Source organism: Rhinatrema bivittatum, chromosome 4 (assembly GCF_901001135.1).
Source record: "Rhinatrema bivittatum chromosome 4, aRhiBiv1.1, whole genome shotgun sequence".
Taxonomy (NCBI): domain Eukaryota; kingdom Metazoa; phylum Chordata; class Amphibia; order Gymnophiona; family Rhinatrematidae; genus Rhinatrema; species Rhinatrema bivittatum.
Window position 1 is genome coordinate 433,932,099 of NC_042618.1, and position 16,703 is coordinate 433,948,801.

The 16,703-nt window shown below is 46.9% G+C and overlaps 1 protein-coding gene across 1 annotated transcript in view; it reads left to right on the forward strand.

The window, feature by feature from the left end:
- Positions 1 to 16,703, forward strand: part of HSP90B1 (heat shock protein 90 beta family member 1) — a 172,603-nt gene that overhangs the window by 66,650 nt on the left and 89,250 nt on the right. Inside the window, exons 9-11 of the mRNA XM_029601500.1 lie at positions 4,696 to 4,833; positions 4,955 to 5,032; positions 5,123 to 5,188. Of these exons, the coding sequence (XP_029457360.1) occupies positions 4,696 to 4,833; positions 4,955 to 5,032; positions 5,123 to 5,188 (282 nt within the window). The remainder of the gene's footprint in view (positions 1 to 4,695; positions 4,834 to 4,954; positions 5,033 to 5,122; positions 5,189 to 16,703) is intronic.

A 16,703-nucleotide genomic window follows, 5' to 3' on the forward strand; every position in this document is an offset into this window, starting at 1 on the left:
GCGATGGGCAGAAGGCGTCTATGCGCTGGTACTTCCCTGGCCCACGGACGTGTTGCTGTATGTGTTTCCTCCTTGGCCCCTGATAGGCAAGGTGCTTTGGCGAATAGAGTTGCACCCGTTGGAGGTGATCTTGGTAGTGCCGGAGTGGCCACGGCGGCCTTGGTTCGCGGATCTCCTACAGCTTGCAGCGGAACCTCCTCTTCGGTTTCACGGGGACGCAATCCTTCTTCAAGGACCCGTCTGTTTGGAGGATGCGGATCACTTTTGTCTCGCGGCTTGGCTTTTGAGAGGAAACGTCTGAAGTCCAAGGGGTATTCGGATGTGGTGGTAGCCACCTTGTTGAGAGCTAGGAAACAGTCTACGTCCTTAGCCTACGTTCGGGTTTGGGCGGTGTTTGAGGACTGGTGCAGGTCTCGCAAGGTGAATCCTATCCTGTCGTCCGTGCCAGAGGTCCTCGCTTTCCTCCAGGAGGGTCTCTCGAAAGGGCTGTCCTGTAGTACCCTTAAAGTCCAGGGGGGTGTCCTTGGCACTCCACCCGGATGTGGCACGCTTTCTTCGAGGGGCTAAACATTTGCGCCCGCCGGTGCGGCATCCTTGTCCGTCCTAGAACCTAAATTGGGTTCTTTCCGCTCTATGCGCAGTGCCGTTTGAACCACTAAAGCGGGTGACACTCAAGGATCTTACTTTGAAGACGGTTTTTCTTATCGCGATCGCGTCAGCTAGACGAGTTTCGGAGTTACAGGCTCTGTCTTGTAGTGAGCTGTTCTTGCGAATCTCGGATTCGGGGGTTTCCTTGAGGACTGTCCCGTCTTTCCTGCCGAAGGTGGTGTCAGCGTTTCATTTGAACCAGTCAATTGAGCTTCCCGCTTTTCCGGACATGGATCGTCTTGAGAAGGGGACGAACGACTTAAGAAAACTCTGTCCGTAGAGTTCTTCTCCGCTACCTGGAGGTTACGAACCCTTTTCGGGTTTCCGATCACCTGTTTGTTTTGTGCTCTGGTCCAAAGAGGGGTGCTGCAGCTTCTCGTACCACGATTGCGCGTTGGCTCAAGGAGGCCATCGGCTCGGCGTATCTTCTGCGAGGCAAGTTGGTCCCTGGGGGTCTCCGGGCTCACTCGACATGTTCACACGCCACTTCGTGGGCAGAAGCCTCTCGGGTCTCCCCGCAGGAAATCTGCAGGGTGGCGACCTGGAAGTCATTACATACCTTTACTAGACATTACCGGCTTGATGTCCAGGCCGCTGATTCCGGAGGTTTTGGAGAGTGCTCCAAGCGGGACTCTCTGGTTCCCACCATCTGTAATTAGCTCTGGAACATCCCAGGTGTCTGGACTGATCCGGGTACGTACAGGGAAAGGAAAATTAGTTTCTTACCTGATAATTTTCGTTCCTGTAGTACCACGGATCAGTCCAGGCTCCCGCCCGTATATTCTGGTGTTTTTTTGGTTTGCGCTGAAGTAACGGAGAGTCCGCTCGGTTGGATTCAAGTTCTCATTTGGTTGAAGTTCATACTAATACCGTTCGCCTCTGGTTCTGGCAGTTCTGTTCCAGCTGGGGGTAGTTTGAATTGGCCTGTTTGAAGGTCGGTTTAGTTAGTCTGATAGTTCAATTTGCTTTGACATTACGTAAGACTGAGGGGCTGTGGGTGGCACCTTACTATATGTAGGGAGCCCGACAGGTCTTGCTCTGTCTCCATCTGCTGGTGCGGCGTCACAACCCAGGTGCTGGACTGATCCGTGGTACTACAGGAACGAAAATTCAGGTAAACTAATTTTCCTTTACTCTGCACCTTTTTTAGGGTGTTTGGATTTGGTTTCCTTGGCTACAAAGACTAGTTATTGCTCCACCAATACATCTTCATATATTTCCATTTTTAACACAAAATGACAAGTTAGTACTTCACCCAAACCTTAGTCTCTAGCATTAATTGCATGGATATAGAATATTAATTAGTGTAATCAATGACTTTTTTTTTCCTGTAGACATAAAAGTAGTCTTGGCAACGAAACCTTTCTACCAGATGCTTATTGCTTTAAGTGAAATTTTTCATTTACTGTGCTAACCAAACTACAGATCAACTTTAATTGTTCCACTTCTATTCTACTTCAGTATCTTCTCAATCTTTCACATTCAGGATTGAAAACTGTTAGCTCATAAGAGTGGTTTCTACCTATAATTACCACCACTTGGAAGGAAATCCAGCTTCTCGCTATCTTGTGGTACCTAAAATCATCAAAGGCCTATGTCATTGGGATCTCAATGGTAGATCACAAACTTCTATATCTGAAGGTTTTCTTCCTATTAGCAGTAATCTAAACTTCAGGTACTAAAAAGACTCAAACCGCTACTGTACTTTCAAGACTTCAGATCGGTACTCCAGGCCATTATATTCTCCAAATTAGATTACTGCAATTCCATTCTGCTAGGCCTTCCCGCCTCTTCCACCAAACCGCTTCAGATGCTACAAAATTCGGCTGCTAGAATTCTAACAAACTCAAACAGAAGAGACCACATTACACCCATCCTAAAAAACCTGCATTGGCTCCCAGTAAACTTTAGAATTCTTCACAAGTGTCTCACCATCATCCATAAAACCATTTACAACAGAACACCCATCGATTCACACTGCACTTCTCTTCTAGACCCATCAGAGAAGCATACAAGGGCTCGCTACACACCCCCCCCCCCCCCCCCCCCCAGCCAAATCCACACATCTCTCATCCACCAAAGATCGAGCCTTCTCGACAGCGGCTCCAACCATCTGGAACTCCATGACCCCAGACCTTAGACAAGAACCTTGCATACTGACATTCAGAAAGAAACTCAAGACATGGCTATTTCTACAAGCCTTCCCTGATCTATAACCGCCCCAACTATAATAACTTGCCATGGTTTTCCAGTCGACGTACCACATCCCTGACTTGGCTTCTTACTATACATTAATTAGTCCCGAGTTTTATGAACTGACACTATTTAGTCAGGAACATATATTACAGCCCTGAGTATATGATATTTACATATTTGAAATAATCCAGTCCTGAGTACATGTTTTAATATAATCCTGAATATATGACTAGATATTATTTATTTCTGAGACTAGATATTTATTTCTGAGTTAGCCATGTCTCTGGCTCTTCCTCCTCCCAGTTCATGTGCCCCTGTTTTATTGTAACTTTTGTTCACTTGTTCTCTCTTCGCCTATTGTTCATGTTGATGTTAATGTATTTGCACCATTGTTTCTTGTAAACCGATATGATTGGTATCATGAATGTCGGTATAAAAAAGCCCTAAATAAATAAAGCTTCAGGCTGTACTAATCGGTGCTTCCTTGCACAAAGATTTTTAAAAATAGGAGCCCTGAGGACTCAATTTTTTGCCTCAGGTAGTCTCAGTTCCATTTCATTCAATCCATTGTAATACCAAATTATTTTAAGAGCTTTTTTATTTGAGGAAAGATTCAAGCCTTTCAGAAAGTCTCTACAACTTTCTCTTAAAATCTGGCTAAGCAGGGTTTTTCAGTTAAGGAACTATACATGGCTTTTGGACTGCATTTCCTGTTTCTGCACAAGCTCTGAAAAACATCTTCCTGCTGAGGCAAAAGCCCATCAAGTGAGAGTGAATCCTTAGTAGCTCATCTGTTCTGCTTCACTTCAAGATATTTACAAAGTAGCCTCTATGCATACATTTATCAAACACTACGGTGCTGCAGAAGACTCTTGCAATAATAGTATTGGCCAAGCAAATTTAAGAAACCTAGTTAACTAAGAGCAACAATTCTCCTCCTTCCTCTGTTTTACTGCATTGCAATTGTTCTGGATCCAGCAAAAATTCTAATTCATAATAGCTCGAATCCCCACTTATGTGGCCAAGTTCATCCTCCTTGACCACAGAGAAAGCAGTGTTGCTTATCTGTAATAGGCGTTCTCCATGGACTAAATCAGCCACATACTACCTGCTCCCCTAGAGTTGAAGTTTTCCCAGTGAAGGGACTAAGGAGGCTCCTGCAGCAGCACAGGAACACATGATCTTGCTCAGACACCTAGGCCTTTTCTGAGCTCTAGAAAGAGCTGTACAGTGATGTCACCTATGTATGGCTGATTTTGTTCTACTCTCCATGGAGAAGCCTGTTATAGATAAGCAACTTTGCTTTATTTGTTTGCTTTTCTTCAGTTGATTAGCTGTGACAAAAGTATACTGGCAAAGTTTTATTACTGCACCAGCTTCTGCACTGTGAGTTATATCATGGAAACTGTAGTTCTGCTTCTACCTACTGGTAGGGAGGAATAACCCATTCATCTGGCCTTTATGGCAGGATTCAAGGAAAATAAATTACCACGTTAGATTAAAATTCTTTAACATGAAATTTTGGGGAATATGATTCCTGTTCCAACAAATCTTTGGGTTAAACTTTTATATTGCTGCTGCTTTGGATTGGATTTAAAATCGTAATGTACTGAGGGATCCCTATTTCCCACAGCACCTCTTGCAAATCTCTTGTGGGAGGAGCTTATAAAATTGGATGCACTTAAGACAGTTCTGTCAAGTCACAAGGAAATTCCTGTAGTTCAGCACTATGCTGGAGCTGCAGGTTTTTTATTGGCCATTGTTTATGAAATTCTTTTCTTTTCATGTGCACTTGAACAGGTAATTGAGCAAATATTTCTAACATAGTTAATGGAAACTTTCTTTCCATAGGAACATGATGACCCTATGTCTTACATCCATTTCACTGCTGAGGGGGAAGTCACATTCAAGTCTATTCTCTTTATTCCTAATGCTGCTCCACGTGGTCTTTTTGATGAATATGGATCAAAAAAGAGTGATTTTATTAAGGTAAAAAAAAAAAAAATTCCAAACTTCGTTTGCTCTTATTCCAGTGAATTTTGGCGAGTTCTATTTATATGATTTAAATTCTGCTTTTTCATAGTTCTAATTTTGTTAATTTTCATTGCAGTTATATGTCCGCAGAGTGTTTATTACTGATGATTTCCATGACATGATGCCCAAATACCTCAATTTCGTGAAGGGTGTTGTAAGTTTGCTTGTACTCGAATCTTTGCATGTTCTGATTCTTGCTCTGTAGTTTTATACAAATATAAAACTTTTTCTGTTCTCTAATCAGGTAGACTCTGATGACCTGCCTCTGAATGTATCTCGAGAAACCCTGCAGCAGCACAAACTGCTAAAGGTATGTTAGTTTCTACTATTGGCTGATACTTTCCGTAAAAGCCACCCCAACCAGACACCTTTTTTTTCTATGCGCCCCCCCCCCCTCAGTACCTGAACTGTAAGAGAATTAACTCGAACTGGCAGGGTTCAGAATCCTCTAGAGACAAGCAGGTTTAGAGGGTTCAATGGTGATTTTGTAAGAAAAAAAAGCTATGGTGGGGAGGAGGGGAATTCTGTACTGACTCTTTGCCTATATTCCCCCCCCACCTTACCTTCCCACAGAGGTCAGCTGGAGAACAGCCTCAGTGGCAAATGGAATGAGCTTCAATAGCTTCCATAGGTTGACTGGGTGGGATGAGTTCCACTAGCCACCCCATCCCTGTATCGTAAGTAGGGATGTGAATCGGGTGCCCAATCGTTCCCGCTTTCGGGATCGTCTGGCCACAGGAAAAAATCGTTTTCCCGCATTTCCCCGGTTTTTAGTGAAAAATCATTTTTCGGGTTAGCGCGCGCTAACAAAAATAGCAAAAAATAAAATAAACTGTTTTTGTTAGCGCGCGCTAACCCGAAAAACGATTTTTACGAAAAATCGGGGGTAAAATTGATTCTTTCTTTTAACCAATTTCTAACTAATTTAGAAATATCGTATGATATTTCAATTCGTTAGAAAAACTATTCACATCCCTAATCGTAAGCATTTTTGAAACTCGTGTGCCATGTGCCGGCACTCCATGCCGATCTCATGAGTTCAGCACTTTAAATGACCCAAAGAATAGCTTGAAAAACAGGAATCAACCACAACAATATAAATTCAGCTATATGAAGGAACTCATTGGAAAGGAATATCTAGCAGCCATCATAAATTGCCACAAAATGCTTTCTGGCTTATATAGTGAAGCCCGTGTAGCACTGGGCTTGTCTAATCATAGGCTGCATAGATATTGGATAGTCTCCTTCCGGGGCTATATCATGAAAGCAGGCACTGTATAATATGAAAAAACTAATGCATGCACTTATCTCAGTCCACAAACAAAGAATGGCATGTGCAATCCCGAAGTTCTTCCTCTGACACGGCAGTGTTTCAGAGTATATTACTCCATCAGGGAGCTCCATGCGATTCCGTGTGGATACAGAGTTCTTTAGAATGCCAATAGGCTAATGTACTACAAATGACTACTGACATGGAAGGCAAAACTTACTGAGTGGCTGAATTTGGTCAGTCAAACAGGTAACAGCTACAATGGTGAAAATTGTAAATATGAAAATATATCCTTTGTTAAAAGGTAAAATCATGAGAGTCACTGCCAAAAGTATCGCTGTTACCCATTGTTTGACTGACCAAATTCAGCACTCAGTAAGTTTTGCCTTCCATGTCAGTAGTCATTTGTAGTACATTAGCCTTTTGGCATTCTAAAGAACTCTTTGCTTGTTTTCCCCACACATAATCGCATTTATAGTATGTCGTCACCTAGAGCTCCCTGATGAAGTAATATACTCCAAAACACTGCTGTCAGAGGAAGAACTTCGGGATTGCACATGCCATTCTTTGTTTGTGGACTGAGAAGTGCATGTATTAGTTTTTTCATATTATACAGTGCCTGCTTTCATGATATAGCCCCGGAAGGAGAATATCCAATATCTATGCAACCTATGATTAGACAAGCCCAGTGCTACACGGCTTCACTATATAAGCCAGAAAGCATTTTATGGCAATTTATGATGGCTGCTAGGTATTCCTTTCCAATGATCTCATGAGTTCAGCAGCCAGGAAAGGTCAGCATACTGCTGCCTAAGTTTCAGAAATGCTGGCAGTATCTTTTTCCTGTTCTCAAACGTTAAATTACTGCAAACTTGCTACAGATCAAGCTTCTGGGTCAGCTCCTAACCAGACTAGTAGAAAATCACCACTGAGCAGGTACACCTTGTTGTACAAGTTGGTCGCATGACAGTAAGCACACCAAAATTAGAGTTCTGGAAGACTAAAAAGCCTTTTCTGTCTAAGCAGGCTGAATTAGCCTTGCTTCATGGGTGACATCGAATATCTCTCAATTAGAAAACTTTTGCCCTACTGGGCATGTGTGGTGGCTCATGCATGAAGGATGGTTCCTGAAGGTTCCTCAATTCTTTCATCTGCAACAGAGCACTGATGGTTGAATCTCTCCGGTTCCACTCCAAAAAAACAAACCAAAAAAAACCCCTCTGCGTTTTACAATATAACATAACAGCACTTATCCCAGGACAAGCAGGATGCTAGTCCTCACATATGGGTGACATCGTTGATGGAGCCCTATTGTGGAAAACTTTGTCAAAGTTTCTAGAAACTTTTGACTGGCACTCTAAGCCCACTGAGCATGCCATGATATTCTCAGCCACAGGGGTCTCCCTTCAGTCTTCGTTTTTCCACACTGCTGTTGGCATTGTGGAGCAGGAGCCTGTGTGTTTCTCACAAATTGTCTGACTAAAAATCAGATTTAAAAAACATTTATTCTCTCCCATATCGGGGTCTCTCTTGTTACCACCGACTGAGTAAATTTAGTCTTTTTTACTCTTTTTGGAGTAGAAATAATTTTTCTCATTTTCATCAACGGCTGTTGGCGAAAATATGGCCACAGGATTTAAAAAATGTCCCAACTGTAATCTGTCCATTACAGATCCATACCTCAAGTGTGTCCTTTGCTTAGGTCAAACACACGACGTAACAACCTGTCCTAAGTGTGCTGAATTGACCACGAAGGGTCGAAAGGCCCGCCAAGAAAAGATGGAACATTTATTCCATCTACAACTTTTGCCTTCCCAGTCAACATCTACTCAATTGTCTCCGGCCAGAGTCTCGAAGCTTTTAATACTCAAAAAGCGTCGTCTGGAAGGCTCGGGGGATCGTTCATCGCAGACCCCATCCGTAGCATCGACTAAGCGGCGGAACATCGACCAAAGCATCGGCACAAACACCCATCGATCCCGGAGGCGCTTCTCTCCCCAGAGAAATCTATCGCAAAACGGCCTCGACTTCAAGAAACAGAGGCCTTCGCATAGGCCTTCACATCCTCTCAATGCACCGATCATCGAACCTCCACAGGGCCCTGTGGAAGGACCATAAACACCTCCACCGCCACCAAGTGTAGCTGCTCTGCCTGCACTAGCTATCACGGAGGAATTGACAGATTTTATCCGTCAAGCGGTGCTCCAAGCATTAAAGGACCAGCAACCGTCGATGCCTCGCCGACGTCTATACCGGTGCCTTCACCAATGCTGGCACTCCCACTGATGCCGGTACCAACACCGAAGTCTACACCGAGGCAGCCATCGATGCCGATGCCTCTACCATCGCCGATGCCCGGCTCAATACCAGAACCAATTCAGTCGATGCCAGTACCTGAGGCCCCAGGACAGCCAGAATTAGCGTTGTTTCAGCTTTTGATGAACAGATTCTACGCAATTGTCTGTGCTCTACCATCGATTCCAGCCAAGCCACAAGATGTCCCTGGACGGATACCACTAGATGATCCACAGCCAGGTCCTTCAGGGCTTTCTCGACCGCCAAGGTCTTCTCCCACATCTCCACGTCAAGAGGATCCTTACGATTCCTGGGAAGACAGACATACAGATACTACTTCTGAAGGGTTTGTCTGATCCTTCTCCAGAAGAAAGGAAGAAATCTCCACCGGAAGATTTATCCTTTACAAATTTTGTTAAGGATGTGGCAGACACCATACCATTTACTTTGGTATCAGAAAGAGGACACAAGACAAAACATTGGAAGTCCTTCAGTTCGTGGACCCTCCAAAGGAAGTCTTGGCCACCCCTGTCCACGAAGTTCTGCTAGACTTACAGCACAGACTCTGGGAGCATCCATGCTCAGTACCATCCATAAATAAGAGAGTGGACACCACTTATTTGGTACAATCTGGCCCGGATACCAGAAATAGCAACTGCCACATCAATCAGTTGTGGAGTCTGCACAAAAGAAGTCTAAACGAATAAGACCTCATTCCTCCACTCCTCCAGGCAAGGATCACAGATTCCTGGACTCCTTGGGCAGGAAAATCTATCAAGGGGCCATGCTCAATATAAGGATTATCATATCAGTTATATATGACGCAATACCAGAGAAACCTGTGGAAACAGATGCAAGATCTCTCAAATTCATTACCACAGCAGTATCAAGAAGCAGCTCAAACCATAATACACAAAGGGCTTGAAGCTGGTAAGCACGAAGTCAGAGCCGCTTACGACAATTTTGAAACTGCTTCCAGAGTTGCAGCCTCTGGCATAAGTGCACATCGCTGGGCATGGCATAAGGCCTCTGACCTCAGACCTGAGGTCCAAGAAAAATTAGTTGATTTGCCATGCGTAGGGGACAACCTTTTGGTTCAAAGGTGCAGGATGCTGTGGCCCAGTTGAAGGAACACACAGAAACCTTGTGTCAACTGTCGTCAGTTCCGCAGGACTCTGCTGCATCTTATTCTCGCCACCCTCCTAGGAAGGAATCTCTAAGGTCTTTCTATAGGCAGAGGCGTTATTGCCCTCCAGCATCAAGGGGCAGATCTTATCGTCCGCAGCAAAGATCTCAGCCCAGGCAACCTAGAGCTGCTAGGCCTCAACCTCCACCGCAGACGGGACCGGCTGCAGGCTTTTGAGGCCATCACCAGAGTTCTCATATCCTCTGCGGCCAGGGGGAGTATTTACCGGTGGGCCGGTCACTCTCCCCCTTATTCTATTCCAGGGATGTACTTTCCCCTGAAGGGGCCTTTTGGTGCAATATACCAGGTGGATTGATCAGTCAGCCAGATTATTTCTTTTTCTAAAGGGGGCTTATTGAAAGTTTTATTTAATTTGATTTTATTAAAAAAAAAAAAAGTTAATAAAACACAGCCCTTGTTCGCCCCAGCCTGCCCAAATCGGTCCCGGGGCTCCAGAGGGGGTGGAATTTATCACCCGGTCCAACACAGGGCTGCCTTCTGCCTTTTTTCACGCGCTTTTTGTGGTGGGGCCCGCTTTTATGCTGTGGGCTTCTGCCTGCACGGCTCTCTCGGGAGGGTCTCTGCTCCTGGTGTATCCCCAGGGGCGAGGGACCCTCTCGGCGGCCGGGAGGTACCTGTGGCTCTCTATCGTGGCCACGTGAGCCATGAAGAACTGTTGTCTCGGGGGCAGAAGTCTGCCCCGCCCCCACGGGACGAGGGAGCGGTGGCCATTTTGGCCGTGCCAAGCTTAGACGCAGAGGCAGCATCTGAGGGAGAGGAGGGCCCGCCTGCCTTAAGCCCTCAGCGTTTTGGCGATTTCTTGACAAATTTAGACCCTCCCTCTTCCCAACCAGCTCCGGGGGAGGCCTTAAATAGGCCACATCCGTTTTTCTTATAAATTTATTCTCTTGATGCACAAAGCCTATTTAGAGGCTGAAACGGATTGGGAGGACTCTTCTGCCCTCTCCCCTAAGCGTGCCAGGCCCATGCCGGATCAGGGGAGGGCGGGGGTTCGTCTTCAGCACCCGACTGTGGAGCCTGATTTCTCTGAGGCTGCGGGTCCCTCACATGACACTGGTGTCCCGGATATGGGTGGCGATGGGGACGCTCATGTACAGGTGGAAGGAGATGATCCCCAGATCCTTCATTTATTCAGTAAGGATGAACTGGACCCCTTGATTCCACATGTGCTGTGGGAATTGGAAATTCATGCTCCACAGCCTGAGGCGGATTCCTCTCCCAGAGATTGTGTTAGCAGGGCTTAGGGGCCCACCGCAAACTTTCCCTTTCCATCCTAAGTTATTTCAGATTGTTTCCAGGGAATGGGATTTTCCAGAGGCTTCGTTGAGTCAGCAGGGCTATGGAGAAGCTATATCCCTTGCCAAGTGATTCCTTAAACCTTCTCAAGCTTCCCAAGGTAGATTCGGCAGTCACAGCTGTCATTAAGCATACTACCATTCCCATGACTGGTGGAACGGCGCTTAAGGATCTTCAGGATCTGAAGCTGGAGGTTTTGTTGAAGTGTATCTTTGAGGTTTCAGCGCTCTGTGTCCAGGCCGCGGTATGTAGCATTCTCATGCAGAGGGCCACTCTCCATTGGGTTCAGCAGTTGCTTACGGCCCAGGAGCTCCCCCGGAGGAGGCAGAACAGGCCAACCGCATGGAGTTGGCGGTCGCCTACACAGCAGACGCCCTATATGATCTTTTACGGACTTCTACACGCACAGTGCCATTGGCAGTTTCTGCAAGGAGGATTTTGTGTCTCCGTAATTGGTCGGCAGATGCCTCTTCCAAATCCCGGGTGGGTTCCTTTTCCTTTAAGGGAAAATTGCTTTATGGGGAGGAGCTGGAATAGCTTATTAAGGACTTGGGGGACAACAAAGTTTATAAGCTTGCCGAGGACAAGCCTAGACTGTTTCGCCTGTCCAGCACGTTTAGGGGCCATTTCCGGGGTCAGCATTTTCGGGCAGGAAGAGGTTCTTCCTTCACACACAGTCGGCATCCCAGTCGCAGGCGTGGACACATTCCTTTCGAGGCAAAAGACCTCAACGTTCGGGGGCTCCTCATAGTTTTACTCCCAACAAGTCTTCACAATGAAGGGGCGCCAGCCCATTCCTCCATTCCACAAATTGGAAGGAGGTTGTCCCTCTTTCGGGAGGAATGGGTCAAGATAACATCGGACCAGTGGGTTCTCTGTATTATAATTCACGGTTATGCTTTGGATTTTGCTCGGCCGCTCTGAGATTTTTCTTGTTGCTTTGCAGTCCCCCCGGCCAAGCAACAGGTGATTGCTCAGATGCTCTCAGTTGCGAGCGCTGGGAGCCGTGGTTCCAGTCCCATCGGCCGAGTGCAGGACCGGTCGTTACTCAATTTACTTCGTGGTTCCCAAGAAGGAAGGCGCGTTTCGCCCGATTCTGGACCTGAAGCAGGTCAACCGGACCTTGCACATCCCATGTTTTCGGATGGAAACGTTGAGGTCCATCATTGCAGCCGTCCACAAGGGAGAATGTTTGGCTTCTTTAGACCTAACTGAGGCTTAACTGCACATAGGCATTCAAGCGCGCCATCAAAGGCTCCTCCGGTTCATGGTCCTAGGGCAGCATTACCAGTTCTGCGTCCTATCTTTTGGGTTGGTGACTGCTCCCAGGGTATTCACCAAGGTGTGATGGTGGTAGTTCCAGCTTCCCTACGGTGCCAAGGGATTTTAGTTCATCCTTATCTGGACGATTGGCTGATCCGAGCAAAGTCTGAGACTCTTTGCAAGATAGCGGTGCAGTCTGTGTTGGACAGACTGCGGTCATTGGGATGGATAGTCAATTTCGACAAGAGCCATCTAGCGCCATCCCAGAAATTAGAGTTTCTGGGAGTCCTCTTCGATACTCGGGCGGGCAAGGTGTTCCTACACCGCCAACGAATGGACAACTTAATGTCTCAAGTTCGGGCCTATTGGCTCTCCCTTTGCCCACGGCGTGGGATTATTTACAGGTTCTTGGACATATGGCTTCTACACTGGAATTGGTCCCATGGGCCTTTGCTCATATGTGACCTTTACAGAGGGCACTGCTTTCCCATTGGGACCCCAAGTCCGAGGACTATCACCTGCAATTACCGCAACTGGAGCCGGCCAGGACCAGTCTCAGTTGGTGGTTGGTACCGGGACATCTTCTTCAAGGCGTGGACTTGGAACCTCCACCTTGGATCATCGTTACGACAGATGCCAGTCTGACAGGTTGGGGAACAGTCTGTCAGTCCAGATCGACGCAGGGGCGGTGGTCACCTCGTCAGGCCAAATGGTCGATCAATCGGCTGGAAACCAGAGCAGTTTGCCTGGCCCTCCGTCACTTTCTTTCCTTGGTTCATCACCAAGCAGTACGGGTTTTGTCCGACAATGCGACAACGGTGATGTACATAAATTAGCAAAGAGGTACAAGAAGTCGCCCAGTGGCTTCCAAGGTGGACTTGTTGATGGCCTGGGTGGAGTGTCACCTAAGCCGTCTCGCAGCTTCCCACATCGCAGGCGTGGACAATGTCCAGGCGGATTTTCTCAGTCTGCAGCACCTGGATCCAGGAGAGTGGGAACTGTCGTCCGAGGCGATGCAGCTCATAACTTGTCGCTGGGGGGACCCCACGCTTGGATTTGATGGCGACTCGGATCAACGCCAAGGCGGCTCACTTCTTCAATCACAGAGAGCATGGCTCGGAAGGGGTGGATGCTCTGATGCTTCCGTGACCTCCAGACATTCTCCTTTGTTTCCCCCTTGGTCACTGGTGGGGAAAGTTCTACGACACATAGAATCCCACCGGGGTCTAGTTTTCCTAGTGGCTCCGGAGTGGCCGAGAAGACATGGTTCGCGGATCTCATCAACCTGGCGGTGGAAGGTCCCTTGCGTCTGGGGCAAGTCCCGTATTTTTCGATCAAGCGGATCGCTTTTGTCTAGTGGCTTGGCTTATGAAAGGAGGCAACTGAGAAAGAAGGGTTATCCGGAAGCCGTAATTTCCATGCTTCTTAGGGGCCCGCAAGACCTCCACTTCCATTGCCTATGTTAGGGTCTGAAAGGTTTTTGACTCTTGGTGCAGTGGATTGAAAGTGGCCCCACAATGGGCCTCTAGTTCATATTCTAGCCTTTTTACAAGAGGGCTTGAGAGAGGGCCTGGCCTATAATTCTTAAGAGTACAGGTGGCGGCCTTGCGCTGTCTGCGTGATAAGATTGAAGGTTCTTCTATTGCAGGTCACCCGGATGTGGTTAGTTTTCTACACGGTGTCAAGCATTTACATCCTCCGGTGTGAGCGCTTTGTCCATCCTGGAGCTTAAATTTAGTTCTTCATGGTCTCTGCGCCTCACAGTTTGAGCCCATCAAGCGCACCACCTTGAAGGATTTAACTCTCAAAACACTTTTTCTTGTGGCTATTTGTTCGGCGCGTCATGTTACCGAAGTACAGGTGTTATCGTGCCGGGAACCATTTTTGCGTATAACAGACTCAGGAGAGTCCCTGAGGACGGTACCCGCCTTCTTGCCTAAGGTGGTCTCTGCTTTCCACGTCAATCAGTCAATAGACCTTCCATCCTTTTCAGAGGAGGATACCCATTCTGCTCACGGTCGAGATTTGCGGCGATTGGAAGTCACTAATGAGTTTCGGCAGTCTGATCATCTTTTTGTCTTGTGGAATGGTCCAAGGAAGGGACATATGGCGAATAAGGCTACCATCGCTCGCTGTTTGAAGGATGCTATTGCTTCCACATATATATCACGGACGCCCTGTCCCTGACTGTCTCAAGGCTCACTCTCTCAGCTCTCAGGCGGCATCTTGGGCGGAAAGCCAATGTGTTTCGCCTCAGGATATTTGCAGAGCAGCTACTTGGAAGTCATTGCACACGTTTGCTAGGCGTTATAGATTGGATGTTCGAGATCCAGCTGTAGAGTCCTTTGGCAGCAGTGTGCTTCGAGCGGGGCTCTCTGGGTCCCACCCCATTTAAGGCGGCTTGGGTACATCCCAGCAGTCTGGACTGATCCTGGTACGTACAGGGAAAAGAAAATTTGTTTCTTACCTGATAATTTTCGTTCCTGTAGTACAAAGGATCAGTCCAGACGCCCACCCAAGAATGTATATTATATTACAGGAGAGTCCGCTCGTCTTCGTGTCATATTTCTGTTGTCTTCTCTTCAGATGTTTTCAACATGTTGGTTTTTAAAAAAAAAAAAAAGGGTTTTCTGGTATTTTTAGAGTAAACTTTTTGCTCTAGTCATTGGTTCTTAATAAAAAAACAAAACAAAAAACCAGGATGAGAGGTTTCATTCTGCTTTGATATTGATTATACTGAGTGATCGCAGGTGGCACACCAATATATCTAGGGGGTGCTTTTCTCTGACTCCATCTGCTGGAAGGGAGGCATAACCCAGCAGTCTGGACTGATCCTTGGTACTACAGGAACAAAATTTATCAGGTAAAACTAATTTTCCTATGTACAGTATTGAGGGTAAAAAATTAAGCATGAAAGAGCAGGATCTGGGGTAATTGTATCTGATCTTGCAGTGGCCAAACAGATGGATAAAGTAACGGTGAAAGCTAGAAAGATTGGCTGCATAGGGAGAGGAATGGTCAGCAGAAAAAGAGTGGTATTGCCCTTGTATAGGCCTCTGAGATCTCATTTGGAATATGTATAATTCAGGAGACTGCCCCTTCAAAAATATATAAACCTGTTGGAATCTGTCTAGCTACAAAAATGATCAATGGTCTTTTCTAAAGCATATTGGGGACACTTAAAGATCTAAACATGTTCACCCTTGAGGAAAGGCGATGTAGAGGAGATATGATAGACATTGAAATATCTCCAAGTTTTCCATGCTAAGAAGGTGAGCCTCTTTCAACAGAAAGGAGGAGCTAGAATGAGGGGTATGGGATGGGGTTGAAAGAGGATACATTTGGTAGTGATTTTAGGAAATATTCTTTACAGAGAAGGGTGGTGGATGCATGGAACAGCCTTCCAGTGGAGGTGGTGGAGACGCAGTATCTGAATTAAAAAATGCATGGGATAAACACAAGGGTTCTCACAGGACAAGCAAGATGGTAGTCCTCATCATCAGGACCCTGATGATGGTAGACATCATCAGGGTGGAGCCCAATCACAGAAAACATCTGTCAAAGTTTCCAGAACTTTGGCCCCTACTGGGCATGCCTAGCATGGCACTAACCCTGCAGCCAGCAGGGGTCCCCCTTCAGTCTTCTTTTTTCCGCGCAGCAGTAGCCTCGCGGTTTAGGAGCTCTGAAGAGATTCCTGACAGGAATTTTCCTCACGGAGTTAATTAAAATTAAATTGCCCCACAGGGGTCCCTCCTCTAACTTTTCTCAGGCCGCGGTACTCCGGAAAGTTTCACTGTTTTTTGTCTATTACCGTCTAGTTTGGCCCTCGTGGCCTACTGGTTGTCGACCGTACTGTGGCTCGATTTTTCTATGGCCATGGCGTCGGGGTTTCGTCAGTGCCCAGACTGAACTCGCACCATGACTATCACAGACCCTCATGGAGTCTGTGTAATGTGTTTAGGCCATGAGCATGATGTCCTGACTTGCACCAAATGTGCCCTCATGTCACCAAAAGGTCGCAAAGCCAGAATGGAGAAGATGGGACTCCTTTTCCGTGCTCACACCCCGATGCCGTCCATCGTATAGACGTCATCGGAACCGGTACAATCGAAGTCGCACCAGCATCGACATCCGTCCGGTGACTGCCCGCCATCGACGTCTTCACGGCCATCGACTCCTGTTTCTCCCCCTCAAGATCGAGGGGATCATAGGGAGAAACATCACCATCGGCATCGTAAGTCTCGGACCGTCGAGGGAGCGAAATAATCGACCTCTCCACCATCCGAGCCACCATTGAAGAAGCCCCGTCCAGGAACGGCACCGACCGCTCCTGCGACCGGGATATCGAGGCCACCTTACCCGATCGGGATTTGGGAGTCGCGATTCCGCCTGTAAAGGTGGTGCCTCAGCCTCCTTCAGTCACGGAGCCGAGACTGATTGCCCCAGGTCTCTGGGAAGAACTGGACCGGCTGGTCCAGGAGGCCATCGACAAGG